This window comes from Agelaius phoeniceus, chromosome 7, assembly GCF_051311805.1.
Source record: "Agelaius phoeniceus isolate bAgePho1 chromosome 7, bAgePho1.hap1, whole genome shotgun sequence".
NCBI classification, from domain to species: domain Eukaryota; kingdom Metazoa; phylum Chordata; class Aves; order Passeriformes; family Icteridae; genus Agelaius; species Agelaius phoeniceus.
The window spans coordinates 34,883,085-34,897,547 of NC_135271.1; the positions used below are offsets into that span (position 1 = coordinate 34,883,085).

The 14,463-nt window shown below is 58.2% G+C and overlaps 2 protein-coding genes across 2 annotated transcripts in view; one reads left to right on the forward strand and one right to left on the reverse strand.

Annotated features, from left to right (window-relative positions):
- Nucleotides 1-1,256: 1,256 nt before the first annotated feature.
- Nucleotides 1,257-7,881, forward strand: CHPF (chondroitin polymerizing factor). Its single transcript, XM_054636448.2, has 4 exons — nucleotides 1,257-1,652; nucleotides 2,830-3,394; nucleotides 3,580-3,762; nucleotides 4,201-7,881. The coding sequence occupies exons 1-4, from the start codon at nucleotides 1,348-1,350 to the stop codon at nucleotides 5,461-5,463; spliced, it is 2,316 nt and encodes a 771-aa protein (XP_054492423.2). The 5' UTR covers nucleotides 1,257-1,347; the 3' UTR covers nucleotides 5,464-7,881.
- Nucleotides 7,882-11,419: 3,538 nt separating this feature from the next.
- ASIC4 (acid sensing ion channel subunit family member 4) overlaps nucleotides 11,420-14,463 on the reverse strand; it is a 29,201-nt gene continuing 26,157 nt past the window's right edge. The window contains exons 8-10 of the mRNA XM_054636385.2: nucleotides 14,262-14,341; nucleotides 13,839-13,943; nucleotides 11,420-13,566 (exon numbers count right to left, since the gene is read on the reverse strand). Of these exons, the coding sequence (XP_054492360.1) occupies nucleotides 13,447-13,566; nucleotides 13,839-13,943; nucleotides 14,262-14,341 (305 nt within the window). The 3' untranslated portion in view covers nucleotides 11,420-13,446. The remainder of the gene's footprint in view (nucleotides 13,567-13,838; nucleotides 13,944-14,261; nucleotides 14,342-14,463) is intronic.

The following is a 14,463-nucleotide window of genomic DNA, read 5'->3' on the forward strand; positions in this document are numbered from 1 at the left end:
AACAGGCTGCTTTGTTTCAGAAAATGAAAGAGATCCTGGAGCTGAGTGGGCCCCCACATGCCCTCAGTGCCCTGCAGTGCTCTGTGGCTGCTGGTGCTCCCCACGGCAAGTGGGCTGTGTTTCATGGGGAGGCTGGAATGGTCTGCCCGCCCAGAGTAAATCCAGAGGCACTTGAGAGTCCCAACGGCTACAAGGCTGTGGAAGTGAAGCCATGGGCTGGGAACGGGCGGAAAGGCCAGGTCCTCCTTCTTGTCCTTATTCAGCAATGCCTGGCACTGAGCAGCCATGTAGGGCTGCTTGCCTTGTAGCTTCTGGGTTGGATCATTCCTGTGCTGGAAGCTCCGTTTGTGCAGCAAACTCAGCCCTGATACGGTTCTTTCAGCTCTGTCTGGCCCGGGGGCTCTTTCTGGCAGCCTGTGCGATGGTGCATCTATGCTGCAAGACAGCTCAGAGTAGGATGGTGACCCGACCCCACCTGGAGGAGCTCCCTTTGCTCCCGTTTGAAGCACATGATAAAGGCCCCTGCTGCTGGGATTTCCTGGTGTCTGCCTGCCCTCTGACTGCCCGGGATGGTTTGGTTCTGTGCATCTAAAAGTCTTCCAGCCGCCGTTTCTCTGCTGCTATGCCTGCTCCAAAGGCAGCCGGCGTGCGCAGCTGCCTCCTGCAGCCCGCACTGTGCTGCTCTGACCTGAAACACTCAGCCCCCGCTAGTCCTCCCGACGACTCAGCCACCAGCCACACCGAGGGGACGACCCTCGGGCAGCGGTTTGGGGAACGTGGCGGTTCAAGCCCACCATGAATTTAACATTCCACTATGAATTCACCAGCGCCGTGGTTTGGGCTGTCCCGGGGAGGGGACACACGGCCCCGCGGAGGTCCTCGTGTCCCGGGCACAAAAGGCCGGGTAAATGCTCCCTAAAGCCCTCTCAGGTGCCGGTCCCCGGCAGATGCCCTTTCCGCTCTGTGAGCCGGCAGCCGAGGCCTGAGGCGCTGCCCTGCTGGCCCGCAGAGCCGGGGGCGCTCCCGGCGGCCCAGCTGGGGCCGCTGCGGGGTGCGGGGCACGGAACAGCCCCGCGAGTTGCGGGGTGCGGGGTGCCGGGCACGGAACAGCCCCGCGCGCCGTCCCCGGCTCGGCCGCTGCCCCGCGGTCTCCCGGCAACCTGACCCCGCCCCCACGCTTGCCCCCTCCCCCGATTGGCCGCCCCGCCCCGTGACGCGTCGGTCGCAGCGCGGGCCATTGGTCAGGGCGGGTGACGCGCGGCAGGGCGGGGCCCGCGGGTGACACGTCGGACGGCGGCGCCGCCAGCGGCAGCGGCTGCCGGCCCCGGTCGCGGTCCCGTCCCGGCCATGCGGCTGTCGCTGGTGTTGTCGGTGCTGCGGCCCGCCGGGCCCGTCGCCATCGGCGTCTCGCTGGGCTTCACCCTCAGCCTGCTCAGCGTCACTTGGGTGGAGGAGCCCTGCGGGCCGCCGCCGCGCCCCGCCACCCGCCCGCACCTCGACGGCGGCCCCGCGCCGCCCCCCGGCCCCGCCAACGGCAACGCGGCGCGCAGGCCCAACGCCGTGCCCGCCGCGCTGGGCGCTGACAACTGGGAGCCCCGCGTCGTGCCCTACCGGCCGCCCAGCCCCGGCAGGGCCGCCAAGAAGGCCGTCAGGTGCGGGGGGGCCGGGCCGGGCCGGGCTGGGGGACTTGGGCCGCCGCTCACCGGGGTTTATCTGGGGGTAGCTGCGGGCAAGCTTCCGGTACCTGCCTTGGCGGGGCTGGGGGGCTTCAAAGGGAGGCTTTACAGAAGGCTTAGCGGTATGCTGTGCCCTCCTTTCAGCCACCTAGACGGGTGTTTCTCACTGAGAGTGCCTTTCCCAGCTGATTCCTTTCCTCCCCTGTGCCCGACTCCCGTTAACCCCAGCCCGCAGCGAAGAGCCTCCTGCCCATGCTGGTGCCCGCTGTGCGAAGGTTGCCTGCTGCAGCACGTGCTGCCGGGCATCCTGCGACCGTCCCCTCCTGTCTGAGCAGGGACCCCTGCCGTGGTGGCACGTCCCCACCCAGTGCTGCAAACGCCAGCCCTCTCCGGAGTCGGCTGCAGCCCCATCTCAGCGTCCCCTGGATGACAGGGAGCAGGCAGTGAAAGGGCCTCCTTGTCCTGGCGAGGTGGTGGGCGGATGAAGGGGGCTGAATGAGTCCACTGTGTACCAGGCGGCGGTGGGGGGACGTGCTGGGGGGGGTCGCTTCCTGCTACTGCGCCAGACTGGGAGAATTAAACCTGAAAGTCATTGTGAGCATGACAACTGGGGGCCATGCTGGGCGGGGGGACACAACCAGCCCCCTTGCTGGCTTCAGCAACCTGTGTGGGGCCTGGCTTCCCCAGGGAGGGCAGCACGGGCTCTCCTGCCTGCCTGCTTTAGAGTAGTATGACTGGCAGGGGTGGCAGGAAGGTGCTTCCCAGTTCAGACCTGTCTGGGGCTAGCCTCATGGTTGGGGTGTCTGGTGGGTCATGTCCCTGCTACAGCTGGATTGTACAGCCCTGTTTCCTGCTTTTAGCTGTGCTCAGCCTTTTGAGAGCATCTGTTTTGAGCTGGACTGGCCAGCTTATGGGAAGGTAGGGTCCCCTTTGATGTCATGTTGACGGGGACCTCAGCAAAGTGCTCTGCAGTGCCTCTGAGACAGGTGTAGTGGCAGCTGGTGATACTGGGGTGATGTCTTTTGTTTGTGTCTGAAGCCTGGGAGCAGTTCCTGCAGAGGAACCGAGGTGGGTACCATTGGTTACAGCAGGGAGGTGCAGGCTGGGATGGGTTGCAGTACCCTAGGGACCTTACATTGTCTTCTTCTTGCAGGACCCGGTACATTAGCACCGAGCTGGGGATGCGCCAGCGGCTCTTTGTGGGCGTGCTGACCTCCAAGAGCACGCTGAACACTCTGGGGGTGGCTGTCAACCGCACGCTGGCCCACCGCCTGGAGCGCCTGGTGTACTTCACCGGCACACGGGGCCGCAAGGTGCCCCATGGCATGACGGTGGTGACACACAGTGACGAGCGGCCCATCTGGAACATGTACCAGACCGTCAGGTACCTTCTGGACCACTACGTGAACGATTTCGACTGGTTCTTCCTGGTGCAGGACGATACCTACACGGAGGCGCACCGCATCAGCCGCCTGGTTGCCCACCTCAGCATTGACACCCACCTCTACCTGGGTCGTCCTGAGGAGTTCATCGGCGGGGACACTGAGGGACGTTATTGCTATGGAGGGTTTGGCTACTTGCTGTCCCGCAGCCTCCTCCTGCTCCTGCAGCACCACCTGGAGAGCTGCCGCAATGACATCCTCAGTGCCCGGCCTGATGAGTGGCTGGGCCGCTGCATCATTGACTACACAGGTGTCAACTGTGTTGAGGAACACGAGGTAGGTCCTGAAGCAGAGATGTCTGGATCCATTCCCAGTGTTTTCCCTCCTCCCTGTGGGCTCTCTCAATCCTGGGAGGACTAGCTGTTGCACCCTGACATCCTTTGAGTTTGCTGTGCTGGCATCTGGTGGTGTGGGAGTACAGGTTGGGGCTGGCTGTGACCTATCTTTCCTGGCTGGCGCAGGGTCTGCATTACCACTATTTTGAGCTGGGGAAGAACGCAGACCCTGAACGGGAGACCGACCTCCGCTTCCAGAGCGCCTTCACTGTCCACCCTGTGCTGGATCCCCTCCAGATGTACCGGCTGCACAAGTACTTTGCACAGGTTGAGCTTGAGAGAACCTATCAGGAGATCCAGCAGCTCCAGGTGAGACCTGGCTTGTCTGGGAGGGTCTTGGTTCTGTTTGTTATCCCTGTGGGCTTTCCAGCTTCTCTGTGGGTTTCTTACCTGATCCTGCTGTTAGACAGGATCAGCTGAGCTCATGTGGCTACATAGGCACTGGTGCTGTCTGGAAAGCAGCTTTGGACCTAGATGGGTCCTGGAGATGCAGTGGTGGTTCAGGGTGATGAGGACCTAGATGGGTGCAGAGTGCAGGGGCACTACCTGACAAAGGCTGGGTAGGGTGGGGGAGAAAATCTGAGGTGCTGAACAGGAGTCCGATTGAGGGCACACTTGTTCTGGCACTGCTTTTTGAGCTAGCTCTGGCTAATCTCTGTGTATCAGAAATCAGCTTGAGTGCTGCCAGAGCTGGAAGACCTGCTTGTGCCTGCCTTGGCTCTCACTTGTCTGTCTCTCGTCTTGCAGATGGAGATCCAGAACGCCAGCAGCCTGTCTGTGGATGGGGACCACATCGCCACATGGCCCATTGGCATCCCGCCCCCATTCCAGCCCAAAACTCGCTTTGAGGTGCTGCGCTGGGACTACTTCACAGAGGAGCAGGTCTATGCCTGTGTGGATGGCTCCCCCAAGTGTGAGCTGCATGGTGTGGATCTGGCGGACGTGGCCGATGTGGTGGCCACGGCCATGGAGGAGCTGAACCGCAAGTACCAGCCAGTGCTCCATGTCCGCAAGCAGCAGCTGGTGAACGGCTACCGGCGCTTCGACCCCACACGTGGCATGGAGTACACGCTGGACCTTCAGGTGGAGGTGGTCACCCAGAAGGGACACAGCCGCTCCATCACTAAGCGAGTGCACCTGGTGCGGCCCCTCAGCGAGGTGGAGATCATCCCCATGCCCTATGTGACAGAGGCCAGTCGCATCAATGTCATCCTGCCGCTGACGGCCCATGACCGGGACTACGCCGCCCGCTTTCTGGAGGCTTATGCGGCAGCCGCTTTTGAGAGCAGTGAGAATGCAGTGCTCACCTTCCTCTTCATCTATGACCCCTTTGAGGCCCAGCGGGTCACCCAGAATGACATTTTTGCCTCTGTGAAGTCCCAGATCACTGAGTATGAGCGCAAGTATGCAGAGGTAAAAATCCCCTGGATCAGTGTTAAGACAGACGCGCCCTCCCAAATCAAGGTCATGGACATTATCTCCAAGAAGCATCCTGTGGACACACTTTTCTTTGTGGCTGGTGTGGGGACAGAGGTCACCATTGACTTCCTTAACCGCTGCCGGATGAACACCATAAACAACTGGCAGGTTTTCTTCCCCATCCACTTCCAGGGCTACAACCCAGCCATTGCTTACCACAACCAGGTGCCACCCACCACACTGGACCTGCTGAGGGACATGGGGCGCTTTGACCGTGACGTCTTCCACGAAGCCTGCTTCTACAACGCTGACTACATGGCAGCACGAACCCGCATGGCGGGGGACGTGCAGGAGAATGAGGACATCCTGGAGACCCTGGACATCTACGATATGTTCATCAAGTACTCCAACCTCCATGTCTTCCGGGCTGTGGAGCCTGCCCTGCTGCAGCGCTACCGGCACCAGGCCTGCAACCCCCGGCTGAGCGAGGACATCTACCACCGCTGTGTGCAAAGCAGCCTGGAGGGCGTAGGCTCTCGCTCCCAGCTGGCCATGGTCCTTTTTGAGCAGGAGCAGGGGAACAGCACCTGAACCCTGGATGGTGGAGGGGCTGGCCCTGCCATGTTATGCCTGCCTGCCCACTCCATTTCTTCTTCTGCCCTAATCTGTCTTCCTTCTGCAGCGGCTGCAGCGGTTGCTGGTGTCCAAGCTCGTAACTTGCCCCACTGGGGCTCCCCAGGCCGGGGTCTGCCAGCCCAGGGTGCCTGGGTCTTTCTCAAGCAGCCATGGCTGTACAGACCCCAGGCAAGATGGGGTCAGAGTCACTGAGCTGCAAGCTGGAACACCTGGCTCCTCACTCAGAGCTGGTGGCTGCTGGCCCCATTCGTCTGTCGTGGCCCTGCTGCTGAGCACTGGGGAGATGGGCTACTGTGTCTCTTGCTGTCCCCCCTTAACTGGGGGAATGTAGAGCCCAAAGTCCCCCTTCTGCAGGGCTGTGACTTCCACAGGGCCTGGAGTGATCCCTCGTAGTTCTCCCAGTGTCCTAGGACGGGAATGTGCTCCTTGCTCCTTTGGAGCATTGGCCTGGTTGTACAGGGAGGATCATGTCCCTGTGCCCGCCACAAGCTTGGACAGTGGAATGGGGCACATCCCATCCCAAAAGAGCAATAAGGATGTTGGTTTTGGGGTTTTGACACTTGGCAATGAGCTGGAGTGCTCCTGGCTGGTTGGGGTGTGAGGAACTTGGGCCCCTGAGGCCGTTGGGTGTAGGGGGTGCCAGAGGGGATCCTGCTGATTTCATGTACCGTGAGCTGCTCCCCATGGGAACCATGACCCAGGCCGCTTTGGCCTTTGCAGTATTGATAGGACGTCGGAGGTCACAGCCCTCAGACGAGAGCCTCCTGACAGAGGTGGGATCCCTCCCCGCTGTGGGGCTGCCCTCAGGGTCGAGGGCCATTGTGCCTGACACTGATGGGCATGGCAGAGGGTTTGGCTGTGCATCTCCTAAGGAGAAAGCGACTGAGGAGCCGCTCACTGCTCCTGGTTTGTATTTAATAGGGGGGAAAGGAGGGGGGATGGGGTGTATTTACACTAATAAAATGGAGAGATGTACCTTGTGGGTCTGGCTGATTCTCTCATGAGGCAACTATGGGTGTTCTGCTGGGGGTCTCTGTGGTGGTAGGTGCTGGCTGCTTGTATAAGTTCTGTCTGCAGCTGGCTGGACAGATTCCTTACAGAGATGCTTCTTTCCCCGAGCACCTTCAACATCCTTTACCTGAGCAGGGAGACGCCTGCTTCTTAAGGAGGCTGTGGGAGCCCATTGCCTTATGGACAGGCTGGCAGATGTGCCAAGCAGACACTTGGAAATACCTGCTTGAACCCCTGCAGCTTGCAGCAGGAGTCCTGCACTTCCTCTGATGCTCACGGTCAGCTGGGGCTGTCCTGCTGTAGCTGCCTGTTGCCATCACTGGTTGTGTGGCAGGATGCTGAGCCCCTTGATGTGGGAAGTCCAGTGCAGACTGCCCTGTCTTTCCTGTTGCTGTAAACTTGTGGTCCCACTGACCAGTCCTCCTCAGCCCAGTCTGTGGGTAGAAAAGCACTAGTAAAGGGCTGGTGGAGCTGTGTGTCCTCCCACATCTGCTATCTCTGTAACAGCCTTTGTGGTCTGTATGTGAGTCATGGGGGACTCCTGGTCCATGTCAGAGCAGACTGAGCTGGCTGCTCAAGTGAGGTGAACTCTGCTCTCCAGGATCTGGGATCAGCTCTGAAGGGAGCTCCCAGGCTAAAAACTTGATCTGAGCACTGCGTTGGATCACTGGTGCTGGATCTGCTCCCTCTGCATTGCTCTCACTCTTTTTGGAGCTGTTTTACATCTCAGGGCTTCTCAGCACTTGTGTTTTCCAGTTCTTAGTTGGGTAGAGCACTGTGGTCCTGTCCTGGACTGTTTCATCACCTAACACTCCTATTTACATTATGAGGTGTGGGGACTGTGTCCCCTGCCTGTGCTTCCTGCTTCAGGCATGATTTTCATAACTCCATGTGCCCTTCCCACCAGCCCTTTACTCATCATGTTTTACTGCTTCATGAAATACACGTATCAGAGACACCCTCAAGAAAATTAACTGAACCTACTCACTATTACTTATCAAGGCTGCTAGTGCTCAGCAAAACTCATGGAGGCCCCTGGGCTGTGTGGTATGCCTTTTCCAAGGATACCTCATTCATCTCTTCCTGCTCCAGTCTCTGTATCCATGGTGTAGGAGTGTATATGTTTAAATATAATTTTATTATATTTCAGACAGCAACTGTTCGCTTGTTCTGAGTATTTCTATTTTTGATCTTCCCTGAGCACATCCTTAATTCCCTTCAAGTGGAAATCTGGGGCAGAGGGAGTGAGGCAGATGCAGGTGTGTTACAGATACATTTATCCTTTGAAAAGTGGACCAAGTAGTAAGATGTGATTAGGCATTAGAAGAGTATCCAAATGGTAATAAAGCAGCTTCAAATCAAGTTGTCTGTGAAAAGAAACCCAGAATTGTCATTTAATTATTATGAGACTGTCAAGATAAAGTTGCTGTTGCCTCACTGCTGTTCGCCCAGACGATTTAGAGGTATTTGCATACTTAACGCTCTGCACTATCAATACCAGCAGAGGCTCCCTGCTCTGGCATATGTATGAGCAAATGACTGCTTGTGGCACTCCCAGCACAGTTACTGCTCCCTTTTCAAGGGAGCTCGCAGGGTCTGAAGCTGTTTTAGTGTTTGCCAGGCTATCTCCAGCATCAAAACATGATGAAACCCCAAAGAAGGATGTGCAAAACTTTGGGAAGGAGGTTGGTGACGCAAGCAAGGTGAGCGCTGGCTGTGAAGTGAGTGCTGGCTGTGCTCACTGGGATGTGGCAGAGACCTGTGGCAACAGGGGCGTGGGCACAGGTGCACTGCCCCTGTCCTGCCCTCATCAGGCTAGCAGGTGCAGGCAGGGGGCCAGACTGGGACAGTGACACCTTTGAAAGGGGCGGAAGGAACAGCTGATATGGGCAGATGAGAAAACAGAGACATTCTGTGATCCCTCTTTGGGCTTGACCTATACTTTCATACAATGTGTGGATTTTTGCACTTATCCAGTTGCAGAGGCAGGGCAGTGAAAGGTCAGTTTTACAAAGTAAAAAGGTCAGTTTTTTCTAAGAGTTACTGGCTCACCACAGCAATCAACAGAGACAGAGCAATGTTCTCTTGGGAACTTTTTCAGAAGAGAGAGTGAAGAGGTGGTTCGGAGCGCTCTGAAGCACAAGGGCATGTCTGAATACACTGGGCCTGGGTGGGCACCTGACTTCCCTCCTGCCTCCTCTCATTTTTGCACTGTAGCAAGGAAAGAGACTCAAACTGGGGAAAACCCAAGTTACTGCTGTTCTCCCTCCCCCCGTGGTTTGTTTTCCTGTGTGTGCAAACACAGCAGTGAGCCTGTGAGCAGGGAAGGCAAAACCTACTTCTCTAGCCTTGCTTGGATCATTTCAGGCTGTGCTCAACTCTGTGGCAAAGCTACTTCAGGCCCAGCAGTATTAATCAGTTTGATGGCTGACCTTTGGGAGGATATGGGAATTGCAGCCATGCCCCTAAAGGGCTGGAAGGCAAGGGGAAATGCAATGCCCTTTCTTCCCTGTGCTTTTTTTGGGAAGGGGCCAGAGGTGCCTGTCACACAGGAGCTGCTCTACTGACCACAGGCCAAGACCCAATTCCAGCAAACATTTCCTCCTGTCTTTAAGTGAAGGCAGAAGAAGCTGGTCTGCTTGAGGAGGAGCAGACAGGGAGGTACCAAGCTGTGCCTGCATCCAATGCCTTGGATGTCCAACATACTGCTTAGCCCCTCTGAAGGGTGTGTGGGGCTTTGGTTAGGGGGTTTTCTGGCCAAGCTCAGGGAAATCAGAGCATTTCAATGAAGAGGGAAAGCTGTAGGTGCAGGCACAGCTGCTGTCAGCGTGTGCCTTCCTGCAGGGGTTTCCTTCCATGGGGTGTTGGCATATCTGGCTATGCCCAGGGATGTCCCCTCTGGGGACACACCACCCCAGCACTGGCAGAATGCAAGACCCTGAAGCTCTGGCACTGGGGGAAGAGGCAGGCAGCTTGCTTGGATTTTTATTTTAATTGCCTCCTTGGTTTTTCCAGCTGCCTCCTTGCCCACTGTCAGGAACTGAGTACTGGAAAGTGGATGCTGTGCGTCCCTTGCCTGGCCTGACTGCTTGGCACCACCAATCCATTTTTCCAGCAAGGGGGTCATGGGCAAATGATCAAAGAGCAAAGCAGTGAGCTTGGCATTTGCATGCCATACAGACATGCTGAGAGTCACTCCTTTCTCCAGGTGCTGCCTGTCACCATCAGCATCTCCATGCTTGGGGAGGAGGTGACAGGAGTGAGGCCACATGTCCCATTGCATTTCAGGGCTTACTTTCAAACCCTCTGCTCCCAAGCTGGAGGGTTTTTCTTTCATTGAAATGCAGCTTTTCTATGAGAACAGCTGTAATTACTGTTCGTGGCAGCGGAGGCATGTTGGAAAGTGCCCAGAGGAGATGCCTGCCCCATAGACAGAAGAGATCCTTGCTGCCTGCTCCATCCTGGTGCCTACTCCCTACTGCCACTCCTGCTGTGTCTTCTGGGGTTGTCACCTCTATGGTGACAGAAGCTGTCGCCAGTACAGCCGGTCCTGCTGTGATCAGGTACTTGGCATTTGTCCAGAGCACTGTGCTCATTAAAATTAAGGGCCTGTTTCACTGTAGTGGATCTCCTTCTAATTATGCCCCAGCTATTTCATGTGGTTCATTACAGGTGTTTCAAGCAGCGCTGTGCTGGGTGAGCCCCAGGTGGCAGAATCTCCATCTCTGGGCAGGACTAAGTTCCTGCTGGCCCTTGAACAGGCACAGCATGGGAGGGGGCACCCAGGAGCCAAAGCACTGGGGTTTGTGGTTGACCCTGGGGTGCTAAACCTGGGTTGTCCCACTGGCCCTCCTCAGCCCAGTGCCATCTGTGCTGGGACATGAGGCATATCGTAGGCAGGGAGTGGTGCTCGGTTCATGTCGTCTGCCTGTCCTGTTTGGAGAAGTGGAAGTGACAGGAGCTGTCACTTCCAGATAGCACCTGGAAGTTGTCAAATTAAAGAATAAAGGTGGTGAGAGCAATAGAGAAAAATACATGTCAAATCTTTGTTAGATCATCACTACAGGGCTCCTGGGAATGGTCCTGAGGCTGCTTTGTTGGCATAGAAGCTGGGATGGGCCATGAAGTTCCCCATGAAGTTCAGCCTTTCCTTCTGCCATGCTTCACTCCTGTGCATGGTGCTGGAGGAGCTGGAGGACATCATGAGGAACGACCTTGTGGGCCCACCACACAATCCTGCTCTCCTTACTCAGCTCCTGTGACACATCTTCACAGTAGAACAGGAAGCACCATCAGCTCCCAGTTACTGTCTTGGTGCAGGTGAAATGATGGGGCATTGTGGAGGGGCAGATGGGTCAGAATCTGGTGGCAGGGACAGTCTCATCCCAAAGGGATCCAATCTTCTTACTTGATGATAACAAGATATGGAACATGTAGCTATTTCCCTGCTTTTCCCTTTAGCACCCAAGCTCAATGTTTTTTTCACAGGGCATGGTGTGATCTGTGGGATGTGGCCCTGTATCCCAGCTGCACCCAGTTAACTCAGGCTTCTTCAGCCCTCACTGCTTTAGAAGGAAACCTGTGGTATCTGGTACTGGCAGCCTTCTCCAAGAGGTCAGCTTCTGTTTCCTCCTGTGTCCCCTTTGTGCTGCAGGGTAGCTGGGGCAGATGGATAAAGTTTTGGAGAAGGCAGGAACTGGAAGAGCATTTCTGCCAGGGAAAGCCCCAGCAGGGCCCCCCCTTCCCCTCCACCCATCCTCTGTCACCCCTGTTTAAGTTTCACCTTGCACCCCTTGTACACGAGCACAAGACTGTGAAGTGTTCCCTGGGTCCCACCACCACCTCTCCTCTAGGATGGTGTCTCACCCATCTCTCTGCCCCATCAGCCCTCACAGGCATCTCTGGACCTACTTGTGCCTCTTTATTAGGGAGCATTTGTACATTTATAAAACAGTGACGCACATCTCACGTTCACCAGCACGAGGGCGGTTTGTGCTGGCCTTCCCACCATGGTGTCCGTGCCCACCCCGCTCAGGGCCTGCTGCTCCCACTGGCAAGAAGGGGACACATCCTGCACCCCCTCCTTGTTGCAGGAGACCTTGGTGTAAGGCTGGCTGGCATGGCCGTGGCACATTCCTGGGATAACATGTGGCACCCCTGTGGGAACCCTCCTGCTTGCAGGTTGGCGCATGGGAACCCCATGGGGAGCTGGCACAGGGTGCTCTGGAGGGCTCCCTGGGGAGCATCAGTGTGGCTCGCCTGCTGGGAGGCTCGCTGTGTATCCCCCACACAGGGGAACGTGGAACACCACGCAGCTGGGTGCTTGCACCCACGGGAACATGCTTACACGTGGGTGCATACTTCAGGGGAGCTGTTGGACCATGCAGACCCAGAGCCAGGGCTGCTGGTGCCCTGGTTCCTGCCCTGCGCCTCCCATGTGTGGGGCCTTGAGGGCTGCAGGGATGATGGCTCCTCCTGCATCTATGGCTTTGGGCATGGCACAACATGGCCGTGATCCATCGGTGGGCACCAAGGATGGGGACCAAACCAGCAGGGCCAGAGGCTGCCTGGCTCAGCCCCAGCCTTCCCCAGAGGTCCCAAATTCCTGCCCTGGGGTCCCCCTCTGCCAAGTGTGTGTGTTGAGGGGGGCTTTGCCAGCTTGCCCCCCCTCCTGAGATATTTTGGGGCAGTTTGCCCTGCGCTGGTGTCTGCTGCTACAGTGGAGGGGGTGGAGGCAATGTAGAACAGGACAGGGGAAGTGCTGGGGGTCCTGCCGTGCGTCCTGCTGTGCGTCCTACCATCTCAGGGCAGGCAGGAGGACTGTGGGTGCCAGTTTTGGCCAAGGCTCCGGCCAGTGGGCTGGACTGTGGCTGTCTGGACAGGGCTGGGCACAGAGCACCCTCCTAACCATGTGCAGTCTGGGGGAGGCACAGAGGATGCTCAGCACCTGGGGCTGGGAGCATGGCAAGGGGTACGTGCATGGTGCAAAAGAGCAGCGACAGGCAGGGGAGTGAGGGCAGGACCCGCCACGCTGCCTGGGCTGTGCCGGGCAGCTACACCAAGGGATGAGCCACTCTGGGCAATAGCTGGGCAAGGAGAGGATGGGTTCACAACAGATTGGGGCAGGAGACGGGGGAGGCAGTAGGTTTGCAGTGCTGAAATGACGGGGGATTACTGGGGGCCAATACTGGAGTGGCAGGGGGAGTCACAGTGCAGGGGTCTGGCTGGGAACAGTGATGGAGGGGCTGCAGCCCTGAGAGACTGCATGAGGTTGGGCAAGGGTGGGCAGATGTTTAGGGGCGTGTCACAGTGGTGGTGGTAGTGCCAGGGGTCAGGGTGGTGCCATGCAGGTGTGGCTGCAGTTGGGGTGTCCCTGGGCTGGCCACGGGGGCCATGCTGCTCAGAGGGGTGCCCTGCAATGCTGCCCTGCCCTGCAGCAGGAAGGGGAGGAGGTGGTTCCTGGGCAGAAAGAAGCTGTTCCAGGCATGTCTCTCTCCTAAGGAAAACCATGCAGGGCAAAGACCACCACCCAGGAGGGGTCAGCAAGGGAGGGCTTGGAGGGGCTCACAGGAACCTCAGCTTACCCCCTTCATGCTCTGCAGCACCAGGGCCTCTCTAGCCCACACCTGCTGCTCCCCCAAACTCCCCTGGCATGCCCATCCCCCTCCACGCTGTGTGCTTGAAACTGGGCTGAGCCCACGTGCTAGGGGCAAGCAGAGGGGACAGGCAAAAGGGCCAGGGGGCTGCTCCAGTGCCGGTGCTGAGGCAGCTCCAGTGGCATCACTGGGGGCGAACGGTGTGGCTGGTGCTGGCAGTGGGGTGGGGGAGGCAGGGGCCTGTGCCCACCGCACCCAGTGCCACAGTCCCTCTCCATGAGAACACTGGGGAGGGGGGTGACAGGGGGCTGCCCCCCAAACCCAATCTTGCCTAGCAGGCGAAGTCCTCGAAGACTCCCTGGTGAGGATAGTGGTGGCGGTGGTGGTGGTTGGGCAGGATGCCCGCATTGTAGGCGCCCTCCACGTGCCGACCCAGTGTCTCACAGGGGCTCTGTGGAGAAGGCAGTCAATAGGGTGGACACAGATTCCATGCATCCTGCCACCTCCCTAGTCCTCCCACCCATCACAGCCTGTCCACAGGAGCTCCCCAGGGGACACCCAGCTCCCTGCCCCCCTGGGACTGCCCTGACTCTGCAGCCTGAAGGCACCAAATGCAGAGCCACCCTCGATCTTGGGATGATGTCCCCTCCCTGTGGAGTGGGGACAGACAGTGGCCAGGCCCCGTCCTCACAGCCTCCAGGCAGCCCAGCCCTGCAGGGGTACCTGGTCCTTCATCTCCTCCAATCCCAGTGTGGCGATGCTGCCTGAGGGCTTCTTCAGAGGTGGCTTGGAGCGGCGCAGGACCCGGCTCACCTTATCTCGGATCACCTGGGTGCAGATGGGGGGTCAGACCTAGACCTGCACACAGGTAGCACTCTGTGTGCGCACACCCCAGTCTACACAGAACTGCTGCCTGCTCCCCTTCTCACCCAGGGATAGTGGGACAGTACCTTGGCCCACCACCCTCCCTGTCCTCAGGTCACTGAGGAATGCAGGGGGACCCATTCTGCTCCCACTGCCTTCCTCTGGGTGTTCCCTAATTTGGGAGCTGCTATAGCCCTCTGGGGTGGCCACACATTTTATGCCCTCCCCAGGAAGCCTGTCTCTGTACCCACTGCTGAGACACATCCCTGAAGGCTAACACACCTCATAGATGTAGTCCAGGATCTCCAAGATGGTGAGGATGCTGGCACCGATGAACAGGCCCATCTGCCCCCCGATGTCCCCTGTCGAGGAGGAGGGGAAGATGGTCACCAGGAGATGCTGTGCAGCCCACTGGAAGCCGGGGGCGGGCCAGCAGGGCAGTGCCAAGGCTGCCAGATGGTGGGGCACAGAACAGCCATGGGGG